Source organism: Balearica regulorum, chromosome 4 (assembly GCF_011004875.1).
Source record: "Balearica regulorum gibbericeps isolate bBalReg1 chromosome 4, bBalReg1.pri, whole genome shotgun sequence".
NCBI classification, from domain to species: domain Eukaryota; kingdom Metazoa; phylum Chordata; class Aves; order Gruiformes; family Gruidae; genus Balearica; species Balearica regulorum.
In genome coordinates, this window is record NC_046187.1 from 73185227 (window position 1) to 73212792 (window position 27566).

At 39.9% G+C, this 27566-nt stretch overlaps 1 protein-coding gene across 2 annotated transcripts; it reads left to right on the top strand.

Moving 5' to 3' along the window:
- The first annotated feature begins 523 nt into the window (after positions 1-523).
- On the top strand, positions 524-27566 carry NELFA (negative elongation factor complex member A). 2 transcript variants are annotated; one of them, XM_075752673.1, is made up of 12 exons: positions 691-1000; positions 1115-1379; positions 9212-9383; positions 10563-10724; positions 11654-11743; positions 13564-13694; positions 13878-13947; positions 14782-14870; positions 18045-18156; positions 20431-20687; positions 21705-21804; positions 23322-27566. In XM_075752673.1, exons 2-12 carry the CDS (start codon positions 1128-1130, stop codon positions 23504-23506), a joined length of 1620 nt encoding a protein of 539 aa, XP_075608788.1. In that variant the 5' UTR covers positions 691-1000; positions 1115-1127; the 3' UTR covers positions 23507-27566. The 2 variants fall into 2 exon arrangements, with proteins under 2 accessions (XP_075608789.1, XP_075608788.1); XM_075752674.1 differs by having other exon boundaries at positions 524-1379.

Sequence of the window (27566 nt, forward strand, 5' to 3'; positions counted from 1 at the left end):
GGATTTAGGCAATTGATTAATTTTTCGTATTTAAATAACAATGAGCTGAATCACGAGGGAATGTGGATGTATGCACACCAACCTCCAATTTCTGAGTACCTACCGCTAGCGTTAGACACTGAGGTAACCTCCTACACCTCTGAAGCACCCAGCATGAAAATCTCTGGGGAAAATGATGAAAAAGACACTCAACTCTACTGGTGTCAAATCAGCACCACCGAGGGGGGTTTAACTATCTAGCACCACGTCGGCAAGCTGCTCTGGGCAAGAAGAAAGTCAGGGACTGACAGGACCTGAGGAAACCACGGAGGTGGGTGCGCTTTAAGGTGCTATTAGCTCTAACAAGCTCCCCATGGTGCTGGGTGGGGAAAACGGACTGCCTTTCCAACGCAGGCAGAGCAAAGAAGGAGCACAAGGGGCGCTGGCATGGGCCTAGTGTGCCTCAGCTCCCGCCGCTGAGGAACCGGGTTACCCCGCCCCCTCGGAACCATGGGGACTGTGACGGAAGGAGACGTGGTGTTCTGCCAGGCGCTGTGGCGATGGCTGCGGCGGCCGACCGGCCCAGCCGCGGGGAGGAAGGGCGGGCTGACAGCGGGGCCCTCAGCCCTTCTCCCGCCTTCAGTGACAGCCGCTCGGCGCGCCGAGCCAGTGAGGCGGCTCCCGGGCAGGAAGGGGAAGGCGAGAGCCGCCGAGTGGGGGAGGCCAGCGCTGTCGGAGGGGAGGGGCGGGCTCCGGCCTGCCTCCGAGCTGCGCCGCCCGGCCCTGCGGTGGCTCGGCACTCTGCCCGTGGTTCTGGGCCCTCGTCTGTCTAGGGGAGCCCCGGAGAAGTTAGGGCGAACTGTGAGGAACAACGAGTCGGAGTTGACAGAGAAGCTTCTCCGCGGTGAGGCAGCGCCATCTTGCAATACGGAAGAAAAGCCATAGCGGGCGCCATTTTGCATCTGAAAGAGAAATGAGAGGAGTGTCACTATTTTTCGCTGCGTGGATGCCGCCATTTTAGGTTACGGCAGAATCTCCGCCTTCCCTAGCGCAACCTCATAGGCCGCCGCCATTTTGGCCTGCGAACAAAACGGCGACCCGCAGAGGTCCTCACCCCCTCCCTTCCTCCCTTTAGGTGTCTTCCTAAAATGCCCGTGGAGAATCCCCTCTTTTTTCGCCCCGCTCCCAAGATGGCGTCGATGCGGGAGAGCGACACTGGCCTGTGGCTGCACAACAAACTGGGCTCCACAGACGAGCTGTGGGCGCCGCCGAGCATTGCCTCGCTGCTCACGGCTTCGGTGATCGACAACATCCGCCTCTGTTTCCACGGTCTCTCCTCGGCCGTCAAGCTCAAGCTACTCTTGGGGATGCTGCACCTGCCCCGCCGGACGGTAGATGAGGTGAGAGCTGGGTAGGAGCTTGCGCGGGAAGCTTAACCGAAGCGGGGCTCGTGTGTGTGAGGGGGAGAGGTCGGTCAGAGATGGCATGAGGGGAGAAGAGGGGGCAGCGCTTCACCACCACCCCCGCCCGCCCGCCCTGATTTTCACATAGAGGCTGTGGGGAGCGCAGAGCCCGGGGCGCAGCGGGTGCCGCCTCGCGCTGCCCCCTCCCGCGCGGCGGGCGGTTGGAGCGGGCAGCTGCCCGCGGCAGCCCTGAGGGGAGAGGCCGAGCAGCGGCTGCTCTTCAAGGGCAGGTGCCCGCCTGCCCTCGGCGGGGGGGTGTATAGTGAGGCTGGTCCCCACAGACGTCCCCGCTTCTCCCTTGCAGCCTGTCTTGGATGGAGAAGGGGGAGGAAGAAGGTCTTGGCTGGCAGAGCGGTCCGTTGAGGCCCGGCTCAGAGGACTGGTGTGAGGGGAAAAGCGCTCAGATTCCCCGTGATAAGGGAGTAAGTGGAGTGGAAGCTTTGCTGTTGCTCCTGCTCTTCGGGGAATCTGTTGGCACTAGGATTTTGGAAGCTGTAACCTCTCTTGTGCCTCCACATGGACTCGTAGGGCTGTGTTTTGATACATTTTGGGTCCCTTTGGGGAAGAGGGCTTTTCTGAGGCAGTGTTTGTTCTAGGATTAGGACAGAGAGTCATGATCATTTAGGAACAGTCCTGTATGTTAGGCTTCCTTCACTCTGCTTCCTTAATACTGGCAGCTGTATAGGTGTCCCAAGTCAAACATCTCAGCTTTAGGAAGGACAGCAGCAAGTGCTGAAACTTTGGGAAGGTAAGATCTGGGGTCTGCACTGAACGGTGCTTTTCCCCACCTTCTTACAGTCAGGTCTTGCTTGAGGAAAATAGGTATGCTTTTTTTGCTTCTTTTTACCTTTCTGAGAACAGCTGATGCTTTCCTTTACTGTCCTACCCCAGCTAATAAGCTGGCTGGCTCGAGTCTGAGCTGGCTGTGCAAGCAGTCATCATAGATCCAGAAAAGCTTATTCATTTGGCCCCGGACCATACCTCATCTGCAGCTGGCTTATTCTTACCAGTAGGCAGCTACTGATGTTTGGGGCAATAGCTGGAGAATGATTGGGAAACATTTTCAACCAGGCTTGAGGAATTTCTCTCCTACTTCGACTGTGTATGGTGTTGATTCCTGGTAACAATCATGGAGGTGGTGTATAGTTAATCCTCACCCTGTTGTGTAGAGTATCCTCAGCTGTGCTTGCACCAGTCTGTTTCTTGGCTAGGACACAGCTGCTCCTTAGGCTTAATAAACATAAATATACTAGACAGGGTGTGGGGAGATGGTATGTAACTTGGATTATTGTATACTCAGGTTTTGTGTACTTCTAAGCTGAAAATACACAAGCATCACATTTAAGCGGTAGTTCAGTGTGTGTCAGTGTCTGTCTTGCCACGTGCATCTATAGGATTGTTGACTGTTACATGTAATTGGTGTCACTTTAAAAAAAAAAAGTCAGCATGTTTACTCTAATTTATAAAACATGACATTCATGTTTAATGCCTGTCCAGTGCACAAACTGTCTTCCTTATCTGTGACAAATGCAGCTGTGTTTTGAACAAACAACCAAGGCCAGAAAGGGGAATGGGGAGCTATGCATAAGCTCACACGAACTCTGAGTGTGCAAAATTCTTCTGAAGTAGAGTGAAAATCCAGGCAGCTTGGAAGAAATGGGTTTTGCAACGTTTAGGAAAAGCTAACATATTTGCGATGGGTTTAGATCAAAAAGAGCTTAAAAAAACTTAGGGACCTTCATAAATAACACTCATGCCAACTCTTTGAGGGAGCAGAATTAAAGCAAACTGAAATAATTTGTTGAAATGCTGCGAGAGTGTTCAGTAGGCAGGTAAAAGAATTTTTAAAATTGATTCCGAGGAAGATGGTAGCCAAGCAGCTTTACTTGATCTGTGCTTTTGTTAGCCACGGAGATAAAGCGTATGTAAAGAAGAGCAAGTCAGTTGCTGTGCCTTTTAGAATATTGTTAAAGTGATCAGTTGTGTTCCAAGTATGAAGCTCTTGTTACTGCTGTAAGAAAAAATACTGTGGGATTTTTCACTACTTTGACAGAGTTTGTGAATTCAATCATAAACTTAATCTTTCATTGTAAAGAGACCTCATTTGATCAAGATCTAGAGATTTAACATACTTTCAGTCCTTTGCAAAGTACCTGTAACAATTATTTCGGGGACATGTGATTTATTTTTTAACTGAGAGGAAGAGCTTGAAGGTGGTGGAATAAAAATGCTAGTAGGTCTGCTATTATCATTATGGACTTCCTTCTGTAAATGGTAAAAATAGCTGGTGTAACCAAACTGCTGACAGAAAGGGATGTTGTCTTATTAATACTTACCGTTTGTGGTGAGTTTGCTAAAATAGGTTGTATTTGTGAAGACTTGTTACATAACTTACTGTCAAGATTTTGAATATTTTAACTGGCATTGGGTATCTTACATATGATACCCAGAGCATAGATAAATATATGTGTGTGTTCAGTAGATTTGTGCTCAGTATATTGTGGAGTGCTGAACGTGGTGGTTTTTTCCTAGCAGAAATACACCCGTATAGGATACCTGAGGCTGCGTGGAAGTAAAATCTGTCATTTGGAAATCCTGAAAATGATTAGAGTTAACTGTGAAAATACTTCATTAGTGTCTTTGGAAAGTGATATGTGTGTCTTCCATGCCATGTGCCAGTTTGTATCAATCGTGTGAGGAGCTGGTATTTGGAAACTTAAAGTCTTGGAAAATATGTTGCATCAGCTTTAAAGCTTTGGGAATTTCAGTAGTGGATGCAGGATATGTTACTGGTTTGTTACCTAACACAATAAACAGTATTCTGTGATTCTGTGATATTTTCCTCTCTAGATAGCAGGTTGGACTTAGCTATTTTCTCTTAAATCTTTTTCTTTTTTTCTGTTCTCTATAATAGCATTTTCACTGAGGCACAGAATAACATGGAAACCATTCAGGAGCAGGCATCAGAGTAAAAATTTATGAGAGAATGAAGAAAAGTGTGGTGGTATTTAGTATAGAAGGGGCTTAATTGGCTGCTGGTCCTTTCTAAATCTCTGCAAAAGCTTCAGTCTAGACAAGTGAATCTTCAATGAGCTCTCTTAAAAGTTCAGTCCTTTGCTTAAGTGTTTTTCTTTTTCAAATGTAATATCCTTCAATTTTCATAATGTTTTCATTCAACACTCCAAATATTGTATAGATACAAGTGACTTAATCCTCATAATACTCCTGTGGGATAGGTAATAAATTTTTACCATGCTGTGAACCTCATTACTGCTTGTTTGTTCCCGCTGACTAATAAGAATAATTGGCTCCCATTTTAAGTTAAGTGTGTTTTGTAGGCAGTTATCAAAAATATCCTTTCCTGCTGTAATTCTCTGGGCAGAATTTGCTAACTCTTGAATCTCCCTGCCCCCCAGTTTTTCATCTGCTAAATTTTTTTCCACATAATCATGCTTATTTGAAATGATGCCTAAAGCTCAGTGTAGTGCTGACCAGAATTTCAGCTGTGAATTTGGCAGAACAGTTACTTCTGTTTATTTTGTATATTATATTCTTGTTAACCTGATTCACAATGGCAAGTGAAGTTTTCTTTTCATCCAGCATTTCATGTATTTGTTCAGGGTTAAAGTGCGATGTTACATCCAAGTCTGGAATGAGAACTGTGTACTTCTGTGCTCTCTGAATTACCTTGAGAGGAAGATGCTGCCTATCCTGGCAGTGGCCTGCCCTTTTATTATTATAGCTGTAAGAGAGCAAAAGTCAAGACTGTTTCTTCTTGCATGTTTATGTTAGTGAGGGGTCCCCTATTCATGCAAGTGGGAATTGTGGAGTACTAGTGCAAAGGAATAAGAGGGCGCATGACGCTTGTCTTTCCCCCTGTGTTCAGAACAGGCAGGCTGCTGTGCATCTTTCTGGCATTTAGTGTTTTTTCTGTGATGTAATATAGAATCATAGAATGGTTTGGGTTGGAAGGGACCTTCAAGATCATCTGGTCTAACCCCCCTGCCATTGGCAGGGACATCTTTCAATAGACCACGTTGCCCAAAGCCCCATCCAACCTGGCCTTGAACACTTCCAGGGATGGGGCATCCACAACCTCTCTGGGCAACTGTTCCACAGTGAAGAATTTCTTCCTAATATCTAATCTAAATCTCTCCTTCAGCTTAATGCTATTCCCCCTTGTCCTGTCACTCCATGCCCTTGTAACCAGTCCCTCTCCAGCTTTCCTGTAGGCCCCTTCAGGCACAGGAAGGCTGCTGTAAGGTCTCCTTGGAGCCTTCTCTTCTCCAGGCTGAACAACCCCAACTCTCTCAGCCTGTCTTCATAGGAGAGGTGCTTCAGCCCTCTGATAATTTTTGTGGCCTCCTCTGGACTTGCTCCAACAGCTCCATGTCCTTAAAATATGGTATATTTTAATCTAATATTACTCTTGGCCACTTATACACTTTTTCATGATTAAAATACAAAATGTATACAATAGTGGTATTTGATCCATCCTAGTTTTGTATCGTGCAAATATTGATACTGTACGTTTGATCCAATGCTTTTAGCTTAATGAAAACACTCTATAATAATACAGATACCTATTAAATATCACCTTCTCTATGGCCCCTGAAAGATTAAAACTTGATTTGGTTTATTAGCCAACTGTTGATGTAGTTGTCTAAAGGTATAGTCACATATATTAACTTAAGCATAATATAAAGCAAATTAATGTAAGTACTTTGCAAGAAGTAATTTTGGAGCTATCACTTTGCGTGTTTCTAGTAACATTTCCTTTTTTACCCCTTCCCACGGTGCTGTTTGTGTATTCTTCCTGCACAGCCATTATTAATCTCCTTTTGTCTCTGTTCCCAGACTTTTTCCATCCTGCCTGATCCTTTCTTGTTAAATGTTTCTAGTCATGCCCTGTGCCTTTTTATTGTGCCAGCAGGCTGAGAAAAATACTTAAGATCCTTAAGTTTTAGATGAGGAATGCCAGAACATGTTGCATCAGATCTTGACATTCATGCTTAACAGGATGCTGGTTGGAGCTGATGGGACTCTTACTGACCCAGTGTTGCAATCTTTAACAATTAAGGGCTTGGGATTATGGCTGTGCTTTGTAAAGTAACAGAAAAACTATATGTACTGTTCTCTGTTATTTTGAATTGCATTTCATGCATTCTCAAACCACAAATGAAATTTTTTTCAGCTGCCAGTTCAACAGCAAACTGGGAACATATATTTAAATTGCCATTTGAAGACAAACCTGAATTAAAACTCAAATCCAGGCTTGTTAAGTGCAAATCCATATTCAGGCAAGGTCTCTGGTTGGCTCACAGTATGTGTTAGTGTGCTTTGCCTCCTTGTGTGTGACACAGTTTCACCGTGTTCTTTCTGCCATGAGGCCTTGTGATAATGTTATTTGCCCAGTGCTAGGCAAACAAGTTGTTTCTGGGCTCCTTTCTTGAAGGAACCAAAGTCATGTGAAGCAGAGGGTTGTGGCTTAAGTAGGTTGCCTGAACTTTACCTGCCCTGAGAGCAGTGTGGATATAACGTGCCCAAACAAGAGCTCTGTAGGAACGTACATAGTATAGGTGCATAGCTCTGAATGCTCTGAATTTTTGGTATAAATAGGAATTTTGTGGTGCAGGTATGAAGGGTAAATTGGGAGGATATGGGAGATGTCTTTCCTCCAACTATTGCCTGAGTTTGCTTTGATGGAGGAAATTACATTCTATACACTTACCTGCATTAGTGTATCCAGATAAAAGCTTGTGAAAGAGCCATAGCTTCATCAGCTTTCATGGCATGTTTTAAATTTTCAGGTGTTTTGTGTAAGTCAGTACTGTAATTCCTATAGGATAGATAGGCGATTAAAGGACTTTGTTTCAATAGTATTCACATTCATCCTCATCTGCTGCAGTAGATGTGACTTGTGATGAGTAGTTTAGGGTTCGAATAGAGAGATTGACAAGTCTACATGGAGTCTAGGTGGATTTTTTATGTTTACTGAGAAAGAAATGAGTAATAGAGGACAACAAAGACTAGAACCATAGAAATTTATTTTCTCCATTGGGTAAGTGTTGGTTAAATTTGACAACATGTTAAAACAGTACATGGTTGTGGCTATGTGGCCGGTTTACTCCAAAGCAAATCAGTAGTGCTGCTGAAGAAGGTGACTGACTGTTGCAGCGTCTCCTTTCTGCTCCACTCTTTTTGTGGTTCTAGTGTTTGTGTGATTGTAGTCAGCCACACTAAGGGGCTGATCAACCTTAAAGCTATAGGGAGATGCTAGTTTTTGGTCAGATGAACTGATCTGATTTGTTTCACAAGCACATTAATCTGAGCACTAAAACATGCAAGGGATAAAGAACAAATGGCCCCTTTGTAACACTTTCTAAAGTGAGAGGGCAATAACATTGGGTGGGTGAAAGGAATTGAGAAATGTAAATATGTTTGTCTGCCTCTACTGAGCTTTACAAGTGTTTGGAGGGGGATGGAGAGCAGAAGTTTAATTTTTATTTTAGAGTTGCATGAATACAGTAAGCTTTTATTAAACTTTTTCATGTAAGAAAAGGCTGGTTCTAAATAAAAGGAAAGAAATGCAGCATAAAGGTGAAGATTAATCTCTTGTCTCCCTGTGTTCAGAACCATGTAGACTGTAACTAAGCTATATGTGCCACAGTGGGTTATGAAAAGTCAAAATTCAAGTATTTCCTTATACTTTGCTTGTAAATTCTTCAATGTTAATACTACACAGATAGTGTATGTCTAAATACTTCATTTAACTTTACTGTTATGTTTTGTGACTTGATAGACACACAGTACACCTCAAAACATCTTGGTTCTGTGAAGCTAATACTTTAATGCTTAGATAAAAGTTTCTTACTAAGAAAAAAAGGGAGTGTTCAGTCTTTATTTGGGGGCGTTTAAGCTTACCTGTGAATGAAGTAAAACAACTAGTTTAAGAGATTCACTGTGTAAATGTGACTGACTCTAGTCACCTTAATTTTCATTCCATAGTGCCAACAGACATGTTGATCAGTAATTAATAAAAAAAAATCATTGTCATAGTAATTTAATCTTAGGCATTCTTTCCCCTTTTTCAAGATAGGTGCTTAAAGAAAAATAACATTTCTGACTATAGAAGCTTTTGGGTAGATGGATGGTTACTTCTGGCATATTGGAGGGTTCGGTGTACTTCTGTAATATTTAGTTTTTGTCAAACAATACAGTTTTGATTGGCATAAAACGTATTATTTTGGCTTAAGCTTAAGGAAAATTTTGAGGACTTATTTTATGTTCATATGATGCAGATAATGATCTGTCTGCTATATTATTCTGTAGCCCAGAAAGGGGCACATCTTCATTTAGATGCCTGTTCTAAATAATTTGTTGTGTTCCGGTTGCATATTCTTATAATTGAATATAAGATGTGGGTACACTGGGAGCTCAAGTGTAAAACGTAAGGAGACAGTAATGTAAGGGTCTGGCCTATTGCTTTTAGTAAAAATAGTCTATGCCAAACAAAACGTCTAGCTGCCAAAAGCTCAAAACAAACTTGGGTTAAATTGACTGAAAGCAACATAAAAAAAATTATCTTGGTTCATTCTTTACTTAGTTCTAGAGTTAATGTATAACTGTGAAGCAGTCTCCCTCTACCCTTCCCCATTAGTAAAATATTGTGCATGTTTATGTTATTGTCTTTTTAAAATAAAAAATCCAATTATAAACTGTTTTAAACTGTTTCCAATTGGTTGATTTTCTTTTTCTTTTTTTGGTAGATGAAAGGGGCACTGACTGAAATTATCCAGCTCGCTACCTTGGATTCAGACCCCTGGGTCTTAATGGTAGCTGATATTTTAAAATCCTTTCCAGATACTGGCTCCCTTAACCTTGATCTTGAAGAACAGAATCCCAATGTCCAAGATATTTTAGGAGAGCTTAGAGAAAAAGGTAAGCCCTTTCTGTCAGTGAAAATTTCTGAAAAAAGGCATCGTATTTCTGTAATAACCTGTTGTTTCACAGGCAAACTTGCTATCTTAACAGTATTGATATCAGGACAAGTAGTATCCCTTGTCTCTTAACTGCTGTAGTTCATGACCTGGCATGCTAGTGGAACTGTGATATTTGAGGAATGGTAACTTCTTAAATTATCTTTTCATGCATCATCAAAACTTGCATGTCAGGTATTACCCCGGTTGTGAAGGGCGACATGCAAATTAATGTGGATTCGTTAGTATTGTAGACAGGCTGTATGTGCACTGATAGGTAATAACTGACTGATTGCAGCTTAGTAAGTTGAGGTTTTTCATGCATTGCTTTGTCTTGTATGTTATAGTACCAAAGATGACTGTAAGGCTTTGTTTCTGCAGCGCTTGTGTGGACAGCCTTGTCCCGTGTGTATGGAAGCACCACCATTGTATTGGGCAGGTGGGGTGCATCTCTGTTGAAAGTCCTCCTCCAGCCAACAAATGATAGGTGCTGTGGGGAGACTGATAGCAAGAAGAGTTATGCTGCTGATGCCTGACTTTCTATCGATTGCCTAGGAACTGAAAATATTGACTCAGCCACTTGCACAGTTGCTGCTTCAAACAATGTAGTAAACAGTGATGCAAAGTTGCTCCTACTTCAGTGGGTTTGATTTAGCACATTTCCTAGAAAAAGCCCTCAGGTGTTGACAAACATGGTCTTGGAGTTAGGATTGCAGCAGACCAGTATTGAAATGACTTGGGGGTGGAAGCATTTTGTTTTTTCTTTCTATAAACAAATGATCACTTGTTCGTTCACACTTTTGGTTTGGACTTTTGTTTAGTATTTTCCTTTTTATGTATAATATTTAAGGAATCTGAGAATTCAATCATTTTAATTTTCTTTGACAATAGTAGCATATTTAAGATTCCTGTAATTTGACTAGGTATAATTAACAGGGAAGCTCTTATGAAGCTAATGTAAAAACCCAAACATTCTAATAACTAGTTATATACTGTGTAATAATTAAAATTAAATTACTCTTGGTGTTTAAGCAAGTAATCTAAAATTTAAAAACACCTGTACAGTCTAGTTGTAAAATGCTTTGTAATTAGCTATCAGAGGTGCTAATACCCATGTGTGCTGTGTTAACTCTTTATGCAGTAAGTGAATGTGAAACTTCAGCTATGTTGCCATTGGAATGCCAATACTTAAACAAAAATGCCTTGACAACACTAGCTGGGCCACTTACTCCCCCAGTGAAACACTTCCAGCTGAAAAGGAAACCTAAAAGTGCTACTCTCAGAGCTGAACTCTTGCAGAAATGTAAGTAGTGCTATAGCTAGTTGATAAGATTGTTACAAATTAAATGGTGAAAGGAAAATTTATGTTCGGTCTTATTCTTCAGTATGGGAATATTCATTAAAATTTTCTGTTATAAGAGCTTTGGCCGCTTTTTTTTTTTCTTCGATAGACTGATGTGTGTGGAAGAGCAGATGCAAATCATTCTGGCCATGATTACATTAAAATGCTAATCTTAATTTAAATGCTGTTCAGATTTCAAGACATACAAAAAGCTGTAGGTTTTTAAAGCACAGATGTATAATCTCATGGGTATATTTAAGAGTCAGTTGTGAATACTTGTGAGGGACAGCTTTGGTTAAAGCTCCTGAAACAAAACTGAAATGAGAACCTAGTTTTATTTTGCAGTACGCTTTTACAACAGCGAGCAAGACCTGCTAACTAATGCTTTCTTTTGCTCAATATGGCTATATAGGGTGTGAAAGCCAAGAGGGTTTTCACTAACAAAAGACAACATATGTGTACATATATGTATTGGTAGTGACTTGAACTAAGTGATCTTAAAATAGTTTAGTGTGCCTGCTGTTCTGTTGCAGCAGCTTGCTTCCTTCTTGCAGTGACTTGAGTAGTTGGTCTGGTTAAATACAAGATTTGTAACTTTTTGTGATGTTATATAGAACTTTAATTATTTAAATCTTGGAGTAAATTGCCTACTCCAATAATTTATTTTAGTTTAGACCATCTTGTCAGTTGCATAGCCATATTGGTTTTGTATTTTTCTCCAAATACTGTGTTTACCTGGCATAAATGACCGGGTTTTTAATTAAAATATAATTCTTTGTTGCTATTCCCATCTTTTTATATGTTAGTTAACCACATTTTATATAAGAAGCAATATATTGTATTTTTTTCAGCACAGATTCTGAAATAACTAAAGCTCTCTTTCTTTTTAGCAACAGAAACTGCACAACAGCTCAAGAAGACTGCAGGAGTGCCTTTCCATGCCAAAGGCAGAGGACTGGTCAAAAAGATAGATACAACAAGTATGGCTCACTTTCGTCACTTCCTGGAAAGAATATCTGATAAAATAATCTTGATGAAGAACAAAATTAATCTAGTTTTTACAAAAACTTAATTCTTTTTGAAGCAAAGGATTTCTTCCACTCTGCCTTCCTCTCTCCTGATATTTAAATGTTTCTGACATGTCTTGTCAGAAAGAACAAGAGTGTGGGGGTTTTCTTAAATGGCAAGTATATCTGCCATGCCTCTAAAATGTATGCAGCTAGATCATGCCTGTAAACTTCAGTAAGAATTTAATTTACATGACTCCAGGAATAACTCCTGACTAAGCCATGTTGCTCCAAAAGGGAGCAGAGTGGATCACAGTAATCTGCTGTGCTCTTTGAAGTGCTGTGAAGCAGACTGAAACTACCTTGTATTTGAATAATTCCTTGTGGAGAAAGAGGAGGGGACGGTGTGCTCTCTGCAGCCAAGGCTGTGCAGTGGGTTCTGTTTAATGGACATGATGAAGCCGTATAATCATTCTTCAACTTTGCATTAATAGATTCCAATTGTTTGCTGAAGTTCCTGAACTGCTTAAACTTTTCAAATAAGTTTTTGACTAGGAGAAAGAGGAGGATTCAAAAATTTAAATCACTGCACAGCTATAACTTTTCTGACCACCGATATGATGGTGAGGTATAAAACTTGAGTGATTTCTTGGTGTGGTGGCTAGAAGCTGTGCCAATGCTATGTAAGATGTGGTTTTGAGGACCAAAGCTTAGCCATGTGTTCATGCAGGAAATGCAAACAGTGTAGTTGTAATTTGAACTAAAAATTGTCCCAGTATAGAAATTGGCCATTCGTTCTCTTTGGCATTCTTTTTAGCCATTGAACTAATAAAGCTAATTTTTAGACTTGGCCTTTAGAGGCAGGTGATCTTTAGAACTATGAGTTATGGAACCAGCTGGGGTTTACTCTTCTGAAACTTCCTCACAGTGGTCAGAGACGATTGTCCTATGGTGAAAATGTTTTCTAGTACAACATATAGGGAGATACAGAGTATCTAACCTCAAACTGAAATTCAGTGTTTATCTTCAATTTGTAGGTTATGATGAGATTGTCAGGAAGCTCTGAGACCTTATAGATATATATACGTGTCCCTAATTTTTTTTAGCAGATGATGAAAGAATGCTGTCTTCAGCACTTACTCTTCTACCTCACACTTAATGTAACAGTGTAAAGTTGGGGGAAAGCAGTTTCTTATAGGTGTAGCGGTTTCTGAGTATTGAGACAGCAGGTTTTCTGTTTGCGATATAAACCCAAGTTGGATCCTCCTCCTTGTGCAAAAAACAGCTCCAGAATTTCAGACCCCTGTGTGAAGTAGTAATTTACCTTTCCAGTAGATGATGAGCCCTTTAGCCCTGCAGAGAAGCTTGTCTAAGAATCTTTGGTCAAATACAGTTTTACCAAGTAACTTGATCTTAAAGTTCAAAGAGCAACTTTGGCAATAACTGGATTCAGAACTTTCAAGGCCAATACCTTTATATGTGTTCAAAGTTTATTTGTTAGAAATAAAAAAAGCATCAATGTACATAGGAAAAGTATCTTTTGATAGCAATGTACCTGTGTACAACCCCATTCTACATTAAATAATAAAACATTATCTTAGAGACTAGCTCTTACTCCGTGTTTGAAGCATAAAACCTGATCTGACATTTGAGGAACATTTAGTGTATTATAGATGCTTCCATATTATAAACATTTGAAATTAAAGGGGAAGGGGTGGGTGCATTAAGGCGAAAAGCCAAAGAACTAATTAAACATACACTACAACTGTAGCCTTTTTTTGATCTCCCCTAAGCACCACTCAAAGGAATACCAAAACAAGCTCCATTCAGGAGTACTTCAGCACCTAGTGTATTTAGTCCATCTGGAAACAGAACTCCTATTCCTCCTTCAAGAACACCTTTGCGCAAAGAAAGAGGAGTAAAGGTAGGTGCCCTATTTCTTAATTTTTTGCTTTCCTGCTCAGTTCTCCTTCCTGATGTAAAGTGAATTTCTGATGCTGTTTTGAATCAAGTGTCAATATATTAAAGAAAAAATTAAGGACAATATTTAGAGATCAACTACATAAATTTAACAACGCTTATTAAGTTTTCTATGCCCTTTTTTTAGCTTCTAGATATCTCTGAGCTGGATATGGTAGGTGCTGGCCGTGAAGCAAAGCGAAGAAGAAAGACATTAGGTTGGTATAGCATGCTACTTAAAAGGCTGCAAATAGGACCTAGATTTGTGTGACCATTTTCTTCTTCATTTGTTGAAACTCATCTTCAGCTAAACTTTAAAAAAGGAGGGGGAGGGAAAGAAAAGAAAGAAACCCAAACCAAAAACACTTTAAGGGAAGATTTTAGCTTTTTTTTTTTAATGCTGCTAATCATATTGCCATGGGCTTAGGTAATAACCTGTCTCAGTTATATGAAAGGATTGAACTAGCCAGTTGTGCTTTAGGAAGCACATAGGTGTGTACTGCAATTTTTGGAGATATTTTGCTATGCTTATTTCTACTGGCTGTATGGCCAAGTAAATTAATTGAAAGTAATGTTGAAAAAACTTAGTGCTCTCCAAAATTCTGGCTGAGAGATCTTAAAAAGTGAATAACATCTGATATACTGCTCTCAACTCAAGTGACAGGGCAGTTCTCTACTTAACCGTAACAAGAAGATACTCTGGGCAGCATATTTGCCCCAGAACAACCTTTTTGTATTTGTCACCAAAAAAATGAGTACCACCTCAGAACAAAATCTAATTGCAAGTAAATTTTTGCTTGGATTTTGATGCTTTCTAATATCACAAAATTAGCCATATCTTGATGGATACACATGGTGGTTTAGCTCAAAATTGAGTTGATCATAAAATTGTGTATGAAGATTACTGTATCTACCAACCTTTCAGCATATGTCTCTTAAAGTATGTTTTAGCAGACTGAGAAATGCATTTTTGTGTCTTTGTTTAAACAAAGTACATCTAATTCAATATTGCAGAAAATTTCCTTGAACTGACTTCTGTTTTCATGCAATAGATACAGAAGTTGTAGAAAAGCAAGCCAAAGAAGAAACAGTAGTAGAAAATGCTACCCCAGATTATGCTGCTGGCCTTGTGTCTACACAGGTAAAATCAAACAAAGCCAAAACAAATAAAAAAACCTAACAAACAAAAAAAGATGATGAAACCATGATGCATGTTATTCTAAAACACTTAACCACTGTAATGATATTTTACTAACTTGTTGAAGTATGCCTCTTAATGGAATTTTGAAATAATGATGTAAAGATTTTTACATTATATTTTTATCAAACTAGATAAAAAAATGCAAAGTAGGATGAAGGTAAAGATTTTGATTGTTTTCTTGTTGCTATTTTAAGTTTGTGATGATGTATGGCATTTCTGTAAGTGAGGGTTGTAGTCTCCTGTCAGAGATGAAAAGGATAAGAGGGTGACCCTAGTGAGGTAGAATCATTTTCAGGAGTTCCTGCAGGCTTCACTCTGTACCTGTGCATCCTTTGTGACCCTAGTGGAATAGTGTCCACAGAAGTCTCTGTGAGGAGCACTTCTCAATGACCTATGCCCAGGAGGGATGGCTGAACATAAGCAGCCAAGTAAGAAAAAAAGTGTTTACAACTCATCTGTCTTCTGACTTCAGAAAAGAACCTACGTGCTAGTACCCTTCTGTGGTTCATTTTTTCCATTTTTAGCTTGTAATCTTTGAGAACTGATGTTTAATCCAGAAGGCAGCTTTTTCTGATGTCTCCAAACCTGTATGTAACTAGGCTTAGCCAGTTCCATTACTATTGGAAGGGGAGGAGAAATACAGTGGAACTGATCTCCATCCAAATTACCCATGACTTACAAATTTGTTCTTCTTAAAACCTGTAATGTTCAGAGGTAGCCATTCCTTCTCTTAATAGTCTTTTTTCCTGTCCTTTCAGATACGGTGCACTGGAAAAACTGTGATGCAGCTTTGTGTTTTCTGAGTCAGGACATAGCTTTTTACAATAATGTTAGGTCCTCCCCCCACTTCTGAGTTAGAAACTGTCTGTTCCAGCAAGCCTTGGCCTGGATTTAATTTGGACGACTGGGTCCTTTAGATACTAACAGATAATTGGAGGTGGCTGCACCCAGTATTTGCAAGCCTCTTGGGATGATAGAAATCCATCTCAAATCTTAAGTGTTGTCTTTTGTTCCAAATTTAAAGTGGTCATGATTACCTTTGCCTGTAAGTCCATGTATTGACATGCAATGCTTGCCTTTGGAGAGCACTCTATTTAAATAAAGATCTGTGGTTTGGTTGGTGAGACAGGCATTTTTTACCTCTAGAGTTTAATGGTAAGCATATGCAATGTTGGTCCCATGGTTAATGGGGGTAGCAATATATGGCACGCATGCCAAAACCAACGTATAGGCAGATATTGGTAGGCCTGTGTCAGGATTGAATGTCATTGCCTGTCTTTCTGCAGAGTGCTAAGATTATCTCTTTTGCAAGCTCCACATTTTACAGAATATCCATCCTGCTTTTGTCTAGTAAGGTTGCCTTAAATTATTTGTCCACTAGACTTAATTTCCCCCAAATTTCTTTCCTTTGTCAACCCCTTGTGTTTATAAGGTCTTCACAGAGATAGAATGCTGTTGTCTTTGCGCGCACAATAGCCTGTATAGTTAAGTACAAAATACGGCATTTTCTTTGGTTTGATCCTAGATGACACCCATCATGTTGGTGTTGACTGCCCATTGCAGTGGAAACAGGGTTTTACCTGTGCTTTTACTGCTGCCTTCTGCTAGCTTATAGAATTGTAGAATTATTTAGGTTGGAAAAACCTTTAAGATCATCAAGTCCAAGTGTTAACCTAGCACTGCTAAGTCCAACCACTAAACCATGTCCCTAAGCACCACCTCTACACATCTTTTAAATACCTCCAGGGATGGTGACTCAACCACTTCCCTGGGCAACCTATGCTAATGATTGACAACCCTGTTGGTGAAGAAATTTTTCCTCACATCCAATCTAAACTTTCCCTGGTGCAATGTGAGGCCATTTCCTCTTGTCCTATCACTTCTTACTTGGGAGAAGAGACCAACACCCTGGCTACAGCCTCCTTTCAGGTAGTTGTAGAGAGTCTCTACAACTCAGGTTGTAGAGAAGGTCTCCCCTCAGCCTCCTTTTCTCCAGGCTAAACAACCCCAGTTCCCTCAGCCGCTCCTCACAGGACTTGTTCTCCAGACCCTTCACCAGCTTTGTTGCCCTTCTTTGGACACACTGCAGCACCTCAATGTCCTTCTTGCAGTGAGGGGCCCAAAACTGAACACAGCACTCGAGGTGTGGCCTCACCAGTGCTGAGTACAGGGGGACAATCACTTCCCTACTCCAGCTGGCCACACTGTTTCTGATCCAAGCCAGGATGCTGTTGGCCGCCTTGGCCACCTGGGCACACTGCTGGCTCAAATTCAGCTGGCTGTTGACCAACACCCCCAAGTCCTTTTCTGCCAGGCAGCTTTCCAGCCACTCTTCCCCAAGCCTGTAGCGTTGCTTAGGGTTGTTGTGACCCAAGTGCAGGACCTGGCACTAAGACTTGCTGATCCTTATAGAATTGGCCTTGGCCCATCAATCCAGCCTGTCCAGATCTGTCTGTAGAGCCTTCCTGCCCTCTAGCAGATCAACACTCCTGCACAAGTTGGTGTCATCTGCAAATTTACTGAGGGTGCACTCAGTCCCCTTGTCCAGATCATTGATAATGGGATTAGAGAAATGAGCCTTGGGGAACACCACGTAAGTCCCAGAGGCCTTCGCATTCTCCTGGGTGATGTTTTAGTAGGCCTTTTGCCCATGAATGAACACAGGTTTTGGCTTGCTAGTAGTGAAGAGCATGTTTGCTCAGGCAGAAGATCACTTATTTTTTCATAGTGTAATTCTTCAGAGGGTACCACCTGCACAAATTTCATCGTCTGGTCTCCGCACTGAGGAATGGGACAAAGGAACAGCAGCCTGACTCTCTTTGCAGAAGCACGTTCTCAGTATTTTTTACTGGCTCAGATTGTGCCTTTGGAAGCAACTTTGATCTGAATTAGGAGAAATAAAGCTGCTTTCTCTCTCTTAGGGTAATTCTAATATCTGAAATTTGTATAGGGAGTTAGAGTTGAAAGGGCAAACTTGCCATAACTGAGGAAAGCATAATTAAGTTCCCAAAAGGAATATCATAGCAGAACTAATGTTGAAATTATATTTAAAATGCAGAAACAGCACATGCATATATGCAATATGGCTATAACACTTTCTTTTCTGTTTTGCAGAAACTTGGCTCATTGAACAATGAGCCTGCACTACCTTCGACAAGTTATTTACCTGCTACCCCCAGTGTGGTGCCGTCATCCTCCTATATCCCAAGCTCGGAAACGCAGCCAGGTAAAAGATGCTTCTTGACTTTTGGGACCTAATACCTCCAAGTCTCTACAGTTTTACTGTCTAGGTCTTATTTACAAACCTACTATCCCTCAGCTAATGAAACTTAACAGTCTGAAAATCCATTGCAGGAACCCAGCCTTTGAGTTTTGGGTAACCAGATATGTCATTTAAACTAAATAAAGAAAATGCTTGTTGTTTTTAAGTCTTAAAATGACTACTAGTAAAGTCAAGCAAGCAAAGCAATTTACTGGTTTTTTTTCTTACACTGTAATAGAAAATCCAGTATTTTTTTAATTCCTAAAGAGACACCAGTAATACACATAGGTCTAGAGTACATACTCCATACATCTATATGCGTGCACCTAGGAAATGGATGCTTTCAAGAGTCAGATATGTTTATAGAGGCAAGTACATATTGGCTTTTGCACAGGCTGGGATCAAGCCATCCATTTTCCTTTTACCTTTTTATAACAGTCTGATAGATTATAGCTGAGCTCCTACGTATTTTGAAAAGTGCTACATTAGGCAATTTTCTAGAACTGAAAATTAGTAAAAAAAGCATTTGTACAAATACTTCATTTCTACACTTTTGAACGGACTTGGTTTTACTTTTCCTGCTGCATGTAAAGTCTTAAAGTAATGTATCAGTTTGCACTAACACATGTGCATGACTGGGATTCCTTACCAGACCTTGCAGTTAGCAGAGAGCCAATGTTTCAGTTTAATGCATTATTTTTACTCTTCCTTGTTGTATTCGGTACTGTAATGTTTGTCTTTGTGAGCTGTGGCGTGTGGTTACTATGGAAAAATGCATGTGCCAAACCTGATCACTTGGCCCTGAAACAGTTCAGAATTTCTCTGAAGGTCTATGCAAATCTTTCTCTGGCAGAAAATTGGCATCTCCAGAAGGAATGCAGAGCACATCGGTGTTGTCAGCAGCTAGTATTATTTTTCAGAGCCTTGGCATTGTATTCAACAGCCGGAAAAGCCTGGTTTAAAATTCTCTGTTGTCTTTGTTCTCTATTTTTTCTAACGTATTTTTTCTTTGTGGAGTATGGGATGTCTAGCTTTTCTTATGGATGAGGAATATAAAACTGTTTCCTTGATATAAGATGCACACAGACGATCCACAGATTTGATCTCGTATAATCTGAGGTTGCATAATTAAGACATGTTACTTTATGCAAGTCAGATATTCTGACATGAGAAGATGTCAGTAATAAGACTTAAGAGATTTGTACAAAATTAAGGAGTAACTAATTGTTACAGGTGTTTGTCTTAAGTGTTCACTGTCCTGTTCGGCATCTTGCTGGATAATAGCCATAATGTTAAAACCAATGCTGTATCTGTGCCTAGATAGGCAGTGGTAGACCTCATTCTCTAAAAATCTGATCTAAAAGGCATAGGTGTAGTTCTGGTCTGTTATCTGTCTTTTAGTCTACTGTGAACACAATATAGATAGGTTAGCTTAAACTTCATGAGATTCGTGAAAGGTGCTTAAGCAGCTGTGCCTGCGTCTAGGAGCTACAACAGAGCATAACTGTCTACAGTATGCACTGGGTAATTACTGTGCTGAACAGATTGTAACTTATGAAATCACAGTAACTTGATCATATATGTAACCTCCACTTGCAGCCACATTTGGAATAGTAATGCCCTTATGTGCAGGTGAATGGATCAACTTTGAGAAATAAGAGTTGGGACTTGTCAATACTGCGGGGTTTTAACCCTCTTAGCAGTCTAGTGTTTAAATAGTGAGTCATTTGTGAAGACTATGTTTAATTCTGTCACCTGTTTTAAGTATTTGTGTATTTTCAGTATTTGTTACTGGCTGAAACTTAATTACCTTTGGAAGCTGCTGCTACATTAGGTAAAAACTGATGAAATATTTTTATGGTTTTGGCTTCTATGTAACAGTACAGCAATAATCCTGGTAGGGTCAGAGTACAGTTACTGTAGCAATATAAGCCAAAAAGCAAATAAAGCAGTTTCAATTTTGTAAATCTGATATCCATTAAACCTAAAATTTGATGCTAAATGTAGTATAATCCATATTGAACAGCTAGTCACTCAGTTGTCTAATTATTGCTAAAGATAATTGAGTGGAAAGAGCATTAGGTCTTCAATTTTTCATATAGATATTAGATGGCATATTGAATTGTGGTGCTAGAATGGAATAATCAGAATTTTTAGTTTTCTTTAAAGGCCATTGGTGATGGTAATCCCTATTTTGTGAATTACGATGTTTTTAATTATCCTAATTGGTTTTTGCAGCTGGCTCTGCACGAGAGGCCTTGCAGACTAACAGACAGACTGAAGAGCCTGTAGCTCCAAATGCTACCACAACTCTTCCTGCACAATTCAAACAAAGAACACCCATGTACAATAGTAACTCTAATCCACCTGCAGCTACGCCTACCTCGCCCCTAACACCTACTACACCTCCTGCCATTTCCCCTGCGGCACAAGCACCGCAAGTGGCCCCCCAAACTCAGCAACAGCCACCACCGAAAAAAAGCCTTTCTCTTACAGTAAGTAAAACCAGGTTCTTTCTAACTGCTGCTTTTGATGTAGATTGAAAATGCAAATTTTTATTATGATTTCATTTAGTATGTTGCCAGTTCCTGCTGTTTGCATCATGGAGTGGTTGAGGCTGCTTTTTTATCACCAAAGATAATGAAAATGTTTTGTAGCTTTAACACTGCTGTTTTAAAAATGTTAATCACAACACTTTCAGTTGTGCAGTGTTAATGTTAATTAGATGTCTTTATTTACTGGTATTTATTATGTCAAATAATGTTGTGTTACTCAAAGAAATTGGGGAGAAAGGTGTATTTCCAGCAGAGCTGTTGCCCAGCCAGTTGCATGTAATGTAAGCTGCAAAAAAGGATCTGGTCATTGTGGTGGTAGAAGAAAATATATCAATAGATTTTTCTAAGGCAAAAGCCTTTATTTCTTGATCCCCCTCGCCCATTACATAGCTTTTAAAGCCTGAGAGTGGAGAGGCAGCTAAATTCCACAGCAATTACTTATGTCTTGAGGCTTCTTATTGCTGGTATGTTGGTATATATTATGTGCATGCTTGAAATTAAGCAGATGACTAATTGAAGATGCAGCTGACTTGGAGACTTTGCCAAGTGCATCTAAGTCTGGCTTGTAAGATCTGAATTTTAAGAAGCTGTGGATGACTTTTTCTTTTCAGTACCTCTACTTCATTTATTAAAGAAAAAAGAATCCCTATGAAATTATTGCAAGCGTATGTTTGTTGGACTATAGAGGAAGCAAAATTGATAATGTAAACATTAAATCTCTTAGCACATGTTTCTGTAACTATTTAAAGATTTTTTCCAGTTTTAGAAATCAGTTGTCACTGCTGTGTTAGGTGTAAGCATTAAAGAGAAAAAGCCTTGAGGTTAAGCCAGGTTTTGTTTACTTTTTGTAGATCTACAAACTTCCACCTTATGCTTATGCTTGTCTGTGGGTATTAACAAGGTACCTGTTGGCAGTGTTTTCTCCACCGGAATTCATATTTGTTGTATCTGTTGCAGAGGGAGCAAATGTATGCTGCACAGGAAATGTTCAAGACTGCAAACAAAGTTACAAGGCCAGAAAAGGCTCTTATACTTGGATTCATGGCAGGATCCAGAGGCACGTATTGAGACTAATTTAGCTTGCTTTGAATACCCAAATCTGAAATACAGCCTAGCATTTCTAAACGTGCGTGTATGGGTGCAAGACTCTTGCTTTAACTTTGCTCTGTATGTACTGGACTCTGCTTTACTCTGAACTGTACATACTTTTATGGATTATAGTTCTAACTACCTGGAAATAGGTCTTCAGGGTCTCTTTCCAGTAGTCAGTCAATCTGTCAGAGCAGCTGCTAAACACAATACACACCTAACTGAACACATGGAATATCACGGCTTAGGGGTTGAGGAGAAACAAGGCAGCCAGTCAGAACAGTGAACAGACTGGTGAGGTCCTAGTAGTCAGAGATCAATGAATCTAAGTTCTTTCATGGCAAGTTGAGGTACAGAGCCTCTTTGCTAATTCCGTAGCATTAGAAATGTAGCAACTGTTGTCTCAAAGACTTTAGGTAACCACAGGTGCTGTGAATTGCAGGGAGGCAAGCTGTCTCATAGCTAGATCCTGTCATATATTGGCCTTGATAGACCAAGGCTGTTTTCTCAGAAGATTGTCAAATGTAAGATGAGAAGGGGCTTAAGAGTCCTTAAGCGAACTCTATCATCTGCACTAGCTCTGGTTTCTAATTTGGTATTTGAGGGCTCTTATCGCTGGAGTGCTGGAGTCTAAATGTGGCTCACACACACTTGGATTAATGTAATACATTATTGAAGATGACCAGGGTGGAGTTACTGTGGTGATCCCTGGGCTTTGAGAAAGTTCTGTGTATCTTGCATTAATGATTGTGCTCTTAGTACTAGATGCTACTTCAAATTGCAGTAGGAGGGCGTGCTTTATTGTTTGCATGGATAGTTTTTTGTAATGCAAAGTAAAATAGTATTTTGGAAATGTACATGTGTGTGTTTTCACATATGCATATATAGATAAGTATGTATCAATATTAATTCCTTCAGTAATAATGTCAGTACCTTCTGAAGACTGGCCAACTATGATATTCTTGAGCTTCCTGAGTGTCAATTCCAGTACCTTGAAATGTAATATTCAGTACTTCTACAGGAATGGAACTGAGTCTTGGATGAGTGATTTCAGTGAAGCTGTTTAGGCTTCCAGAACAGCTGAAAATTGTTGAGGCTTTTAACTACAAAATGTATCCCAAATAAAGTAACTGGTAATTCAAGTTTACCAACCATCATTTAAATATAAGCTTCTCCTATGGTTCTTGAGGCAGATGGAAATGACATGTTTTACTCCCACTTTTGTTGTTGTTTCAGTAACTTTGGGGTTCATCTTTTGGAGTCTGGTTTTGTTATCCTTAAAACTCAGTCTAACGTATGGAGGGAGGAGCATCTTTGGCTATGTGTATTAGTGACATTACTTGCTCAGTTTTGTGTTCGGAGGTTTTTGTTGGGTTTTGGTGGGGAGGTATTTTCAGCATAAGGTTTAGAATTTTCATCAAGTGCTCTTTACCTTTCTAATAGAGTGCTGAAATGTATAATTTGTTCCTATTTTTGTTTTCACAGAAAATCCTTGCCAAGAGCAGGGTGACATCATCCAGATTAAACTTAGTGAGCATACAGAAGACTTACCAAAGGCAGATGGCACTGGCAGCACCACTATGTTGGTTGATACGGTCTTTGAAATGAACTATGCTACTGGTGAATGGACCAGATTCAAGAAGTACAAACCTATAACTAATGTTTCCTAAGAGATGCAGCAACAGCAGACTGGACCAAATCAAGCTTAGAGTCAACCAGCTCGTAGTGTCAACTGTACAAAATGGCATTCGTGTGTACATTTCTTACTACCCTCCAGAGTAAAAGTTGTGGCTCTTCAACTTAACTGGGCTCAGTGAACACGGAAGATGGTGTCAAACTCGCTTTTTCTTTTTTAAATTTTGGGAGAGGGAAAGGTGATCTTAGGGGGGAAAGCTGTTGGTGTGTTTCTGTTTTCCTGCAGTTCAAGATGCTAGAAAAGGAGATCACAACTGAAAGATGACAGATGGGAGCAGTTTACTTCTGAGTACTGGAAGACTATTGCACAGTCATTCATGGTTTACCATTAAATGAGGGCACAGATCTTTACTGTAAAAAATATTTTCTTTGGCTACATGGGTTCTATTGTAAGAATGGACATTTAAAGCACCACAAGTTGGTGCTTGATTATTTTGTAATTCAGCTGCAGTATAACTAGGTGGTAGATGTCCAGTGTCTAATGGTACCCACTGTATGTTTAGCTTGCTTATACTTGGGTCATAGGATGGGATTGAGCAGCTTTAACTTGCTATACTGTCAGTGTCCATGCCCAGCATGAGTTAATCTATATTTGGCATTATTTGAGAGAAACTGAGTATCATAACTTTCTGGGGGAAAAAAAAATTCAAAATTAGGGAAAAAAAGTAGTTGTGGCTTGTAACTGCCAGGAAGTGATAGATCTTTACCCTGTGAGTCTTAAGGTAGAAGTTGAGCTATGGCTCTTGTATAGCAAGCCCTTTGAACAGCATAATTTACCTGGGATTAAGTGAAACTATTACATCTCAAGACCAATTGCAGCTTAAAAATGGCCCTAGAAATGGTTGAATGACACATACCTGAATGTAGATGGCTGGGAAGATTTGTTGTCTTGAGGCAGTGTTAATTATGTACGTTTGAGCAGTCATAATGTGTTTGATTGCCAAGCCCTGATCCAAAAAGTTTTGAATGACTGTAGCTGAGGTTCTTACCAGTGTAGTTATATCAATATAATCGCTGATGTGGCCACAATTATACTGGCATATAAATGTGCCTTATACTTGTCCTCTTCTAGTAGAAGCACGTTTTTATCTTTATAACTGTGTTCACGCCACTGGTATAACCTGGCTTTAATAGTACAAGTAAAGCTTGCATTTATTGAGGGCTTGTGTACATAGTTCAGGATTCATCCTTTGGAGACTTGGTTTCATCATTTGAAGGAAACTTGGATTAAACATCTGGCTTCTTCCAGTACTTGTATGTGGAGCTGTGCTCGGTTGGGAATAGTGCTTAGAAAGAAGAAATACGAAGATGTGTAGCATAGTGGTTGGTGCTGAGGAGGTGGAGGTACCTTGGGCTGACTAGAGGTTCATGTTAAAGTGGAACTCTTAGGACAAAATGTGGCTTTTTACTTGTTTTCTCTGAAAAGAAGGCAGACCAAATCCCGTAAGTACACTTATATACTAACAAAGACATTTAGATGATTGATTAGAGTCTTTCTGTATTGGGGAATTTTTATTGCATTTTATTTTTAGTTTTTCAAACAAATCATCCAACAGGGCAAGTATAAATAATAAGAAAAATCTGTGTTCTACAGTGTTTTAAGATGTGACCAAAAGTATAGATTTCTTAACTTTATTTAAGTAAATATACAGAATGTTCTAACTCCTGTAGTGGGCAAGTTATTTGATGGTACCTGCTACTATTATGGAGTGTTGTGCATGTATTAGTGTGAAAGTTACATACAACTGTCACACTGGGGGCTCTCCTCCACTTAATTATCCCATTTCAGAAGCAATGTAGATTATGATTCTGATTGCATTTTTTTTTCTTTAAACAGCTAGAAACCAGCCTGACAAATGAGGATGAGTAGTGGGTTTTATTTTTTAGAATGAGTTCAGTAGAAAAGCGTTTTCATGGTTATAACTTATTTGATTATAGTATGTTACACAGTAAGGGCTAACAATAGAATATGAAAGTATTCATCTTTTAAAAGAAAGGTTTAAAGAAAAGTGACATTCCTCTTCTTGTCTGCATTCAGATTTTTAAAGTTTTCTTGTGATGACCAGTCTTCTGTAAACATGTATGATACTTCTGTCTTAACTGTTCCCGCTTGCTAGATAAGCTGCAAGTACCAAATATAATTTTTAAGAAAACTTTTAGAAAACTGGCTGACTTGAGGGGCATGTACTGTCATTGTAAATTGTTGATGTGCAAGATTTTGCAATTCAGTAGTGATCAGGAGCTGCTGCGTGATGGCTCTTTTGGCTTACTTGAGATTAATGGGGGTCCCTTGGTAAACTTTCTTAGTCTGCAGAAGCCTGCATTTCGGACCTGCGCTGTCGGGATAGAGATAGCTGTCCCTCTCCTCTTCAGGAAGCCCTTCTAGAATGCAGCTGAGTCATTTGAGTGCAGTAGCATGTAGGAAGCTTAACTGTGCTGCTACCTATTTGTATTTGCTGCATAACAAAGTTGGTCTCCCAGGCCTGTTTGCCTAAAGTCAGTCATATGCAATAAATCGAAATTTTAAATAGAAGCGTAGTATATTTTTAATTCCGTTAAGTGATTAGGATGAGATAATTTAACACTGCAAAAATAATTTATTTTTAAAAGTGACTTTATGACCCGCAACACCAGAGCATTACTTCAATTTCATCTGTGAATCTAGAGTATTTTTTAAATGCCTGAAGAAAGGGAAGTTTTTGTGTTGCTGTTAAAGTGATACAGTAAGAAGTAAAACTACATGGAGCTCTTTGGTTCAGAGAATGAAATCATCGAACAAGTGGCCTGAAAGTAAGGATAATGCCAGACAATTCAGAAAGGGCAGCATCAACATTTAAATTCCAATAGAATGGGTTTGTTGCGTACAGAACAAAATCGGGCCCTGGAACTTAATATTTTTTGTCTTGAATATTCAGTCTCTTGGATGTTAGCTGGATTCTGTTCAGTGAGGCTCACTGTGTGTTGTAAGATTAAACAAAACCATTTGTTGACTCTAGAATGACTTGCAGATGTACTGACAAATCAGAGAAGTAGTTCAGAGTTTTCTTACAGCTGCTCTTTTTGTGTCCTTCCCTCTTTACCTTTATCCAAACATGAGGCTTTAGGAAATAGCAAGCCCAAACTTACGAAGTGCATTAATGCACCTCAGGAAGGCAGAATGTCCCAGCTCCTCTTGCCCTTGCTTGTAAAGAAGCACCTGTCTGTGCAAGCCTAGCTTGAATTAGCTTATTTGATTTCTAGAGCATGGAAAGAAGCAATGGAAGTGGCTCGTGTTTTTTTCCCTGTCCAAACTTTTTATTCTTGGGGGAGAAAACACATACATGCGTACCTAGGCTGCTTCAACAACTTGCCCTACAGCAAAGGTTTCTTTAGGCTACGTTTTATTTCATGAGTGCCATGAGGACCAGAAAGGGTGAAATGAGTGTAACGAAGGTATGCCCAAGGAGGATGCTGATCATAGATTCCATCTTCCTTTTAGAAAGAACATTTTTTCCTACTCTAGTGCTCTGTAGTTACCTCCATACAAAACAGTCTAGGCTTAGTATGGTTAACATTCTAGTATTGGGCCAGTATTTTGTGGGTTAACTTGATTTTTTTCACTGGTAGCTTTGCCATTTAATCTTTCAGTTAAATACCATAGGATGCTGGATGTGATGGGGAGGAGCCTTCGGTAGTTGCTTGACATCTCTGTGTGAAGTCGGTCACTTCTCTCATTAAGTTGTGTCAAAGCGCAGACCACTTGTCTACGTGACAGAAGCTTGAGATTTTGACATTATACAGTTCAAGAGTGAATCACATTTTCATAGTAAGACCTGACTGGAAAAAAAGACTAAAAAATGTTAAGCCAGAGCCCTCTGGGAATCTGGTGCCTTTAACAAGAACTGTCATTTTGTAAAATGTTACATCTATAGCATAGCCCGTATGTTTTCTATTGTTTTTTTTTTTGTACAGTTGTAAATTCAAAATACTCTGTCTTTGGGTACGTATTTTCAGTGTAATACAGTATGTATAATAAAAATTTAGATTTTCTAAGGA

Coding starts and splice junctions, on each gene's coding strand:
- NELFA (XM_075752674.1), top strand. CDS start 1,128: ATGCCCGTGGAGAATCCCCTCTTTTTTCGCCCCGCTCCCAAGATGGCG. Junction 1,380..9,211: donor CCCGCCGGACGGTAGATGAG/GTGAGAGCTGGG, acceptor TTTTTTTGGTAG/ATGAAAGGGGCACTGACTGA. Junction 21,805..23,321: donor ATTCATGGCAGGATCCAGAG/GCACGTATTGAG, acceptor TTGTTTTCACAG/AAAATCCTTGCCAAGAGCAG.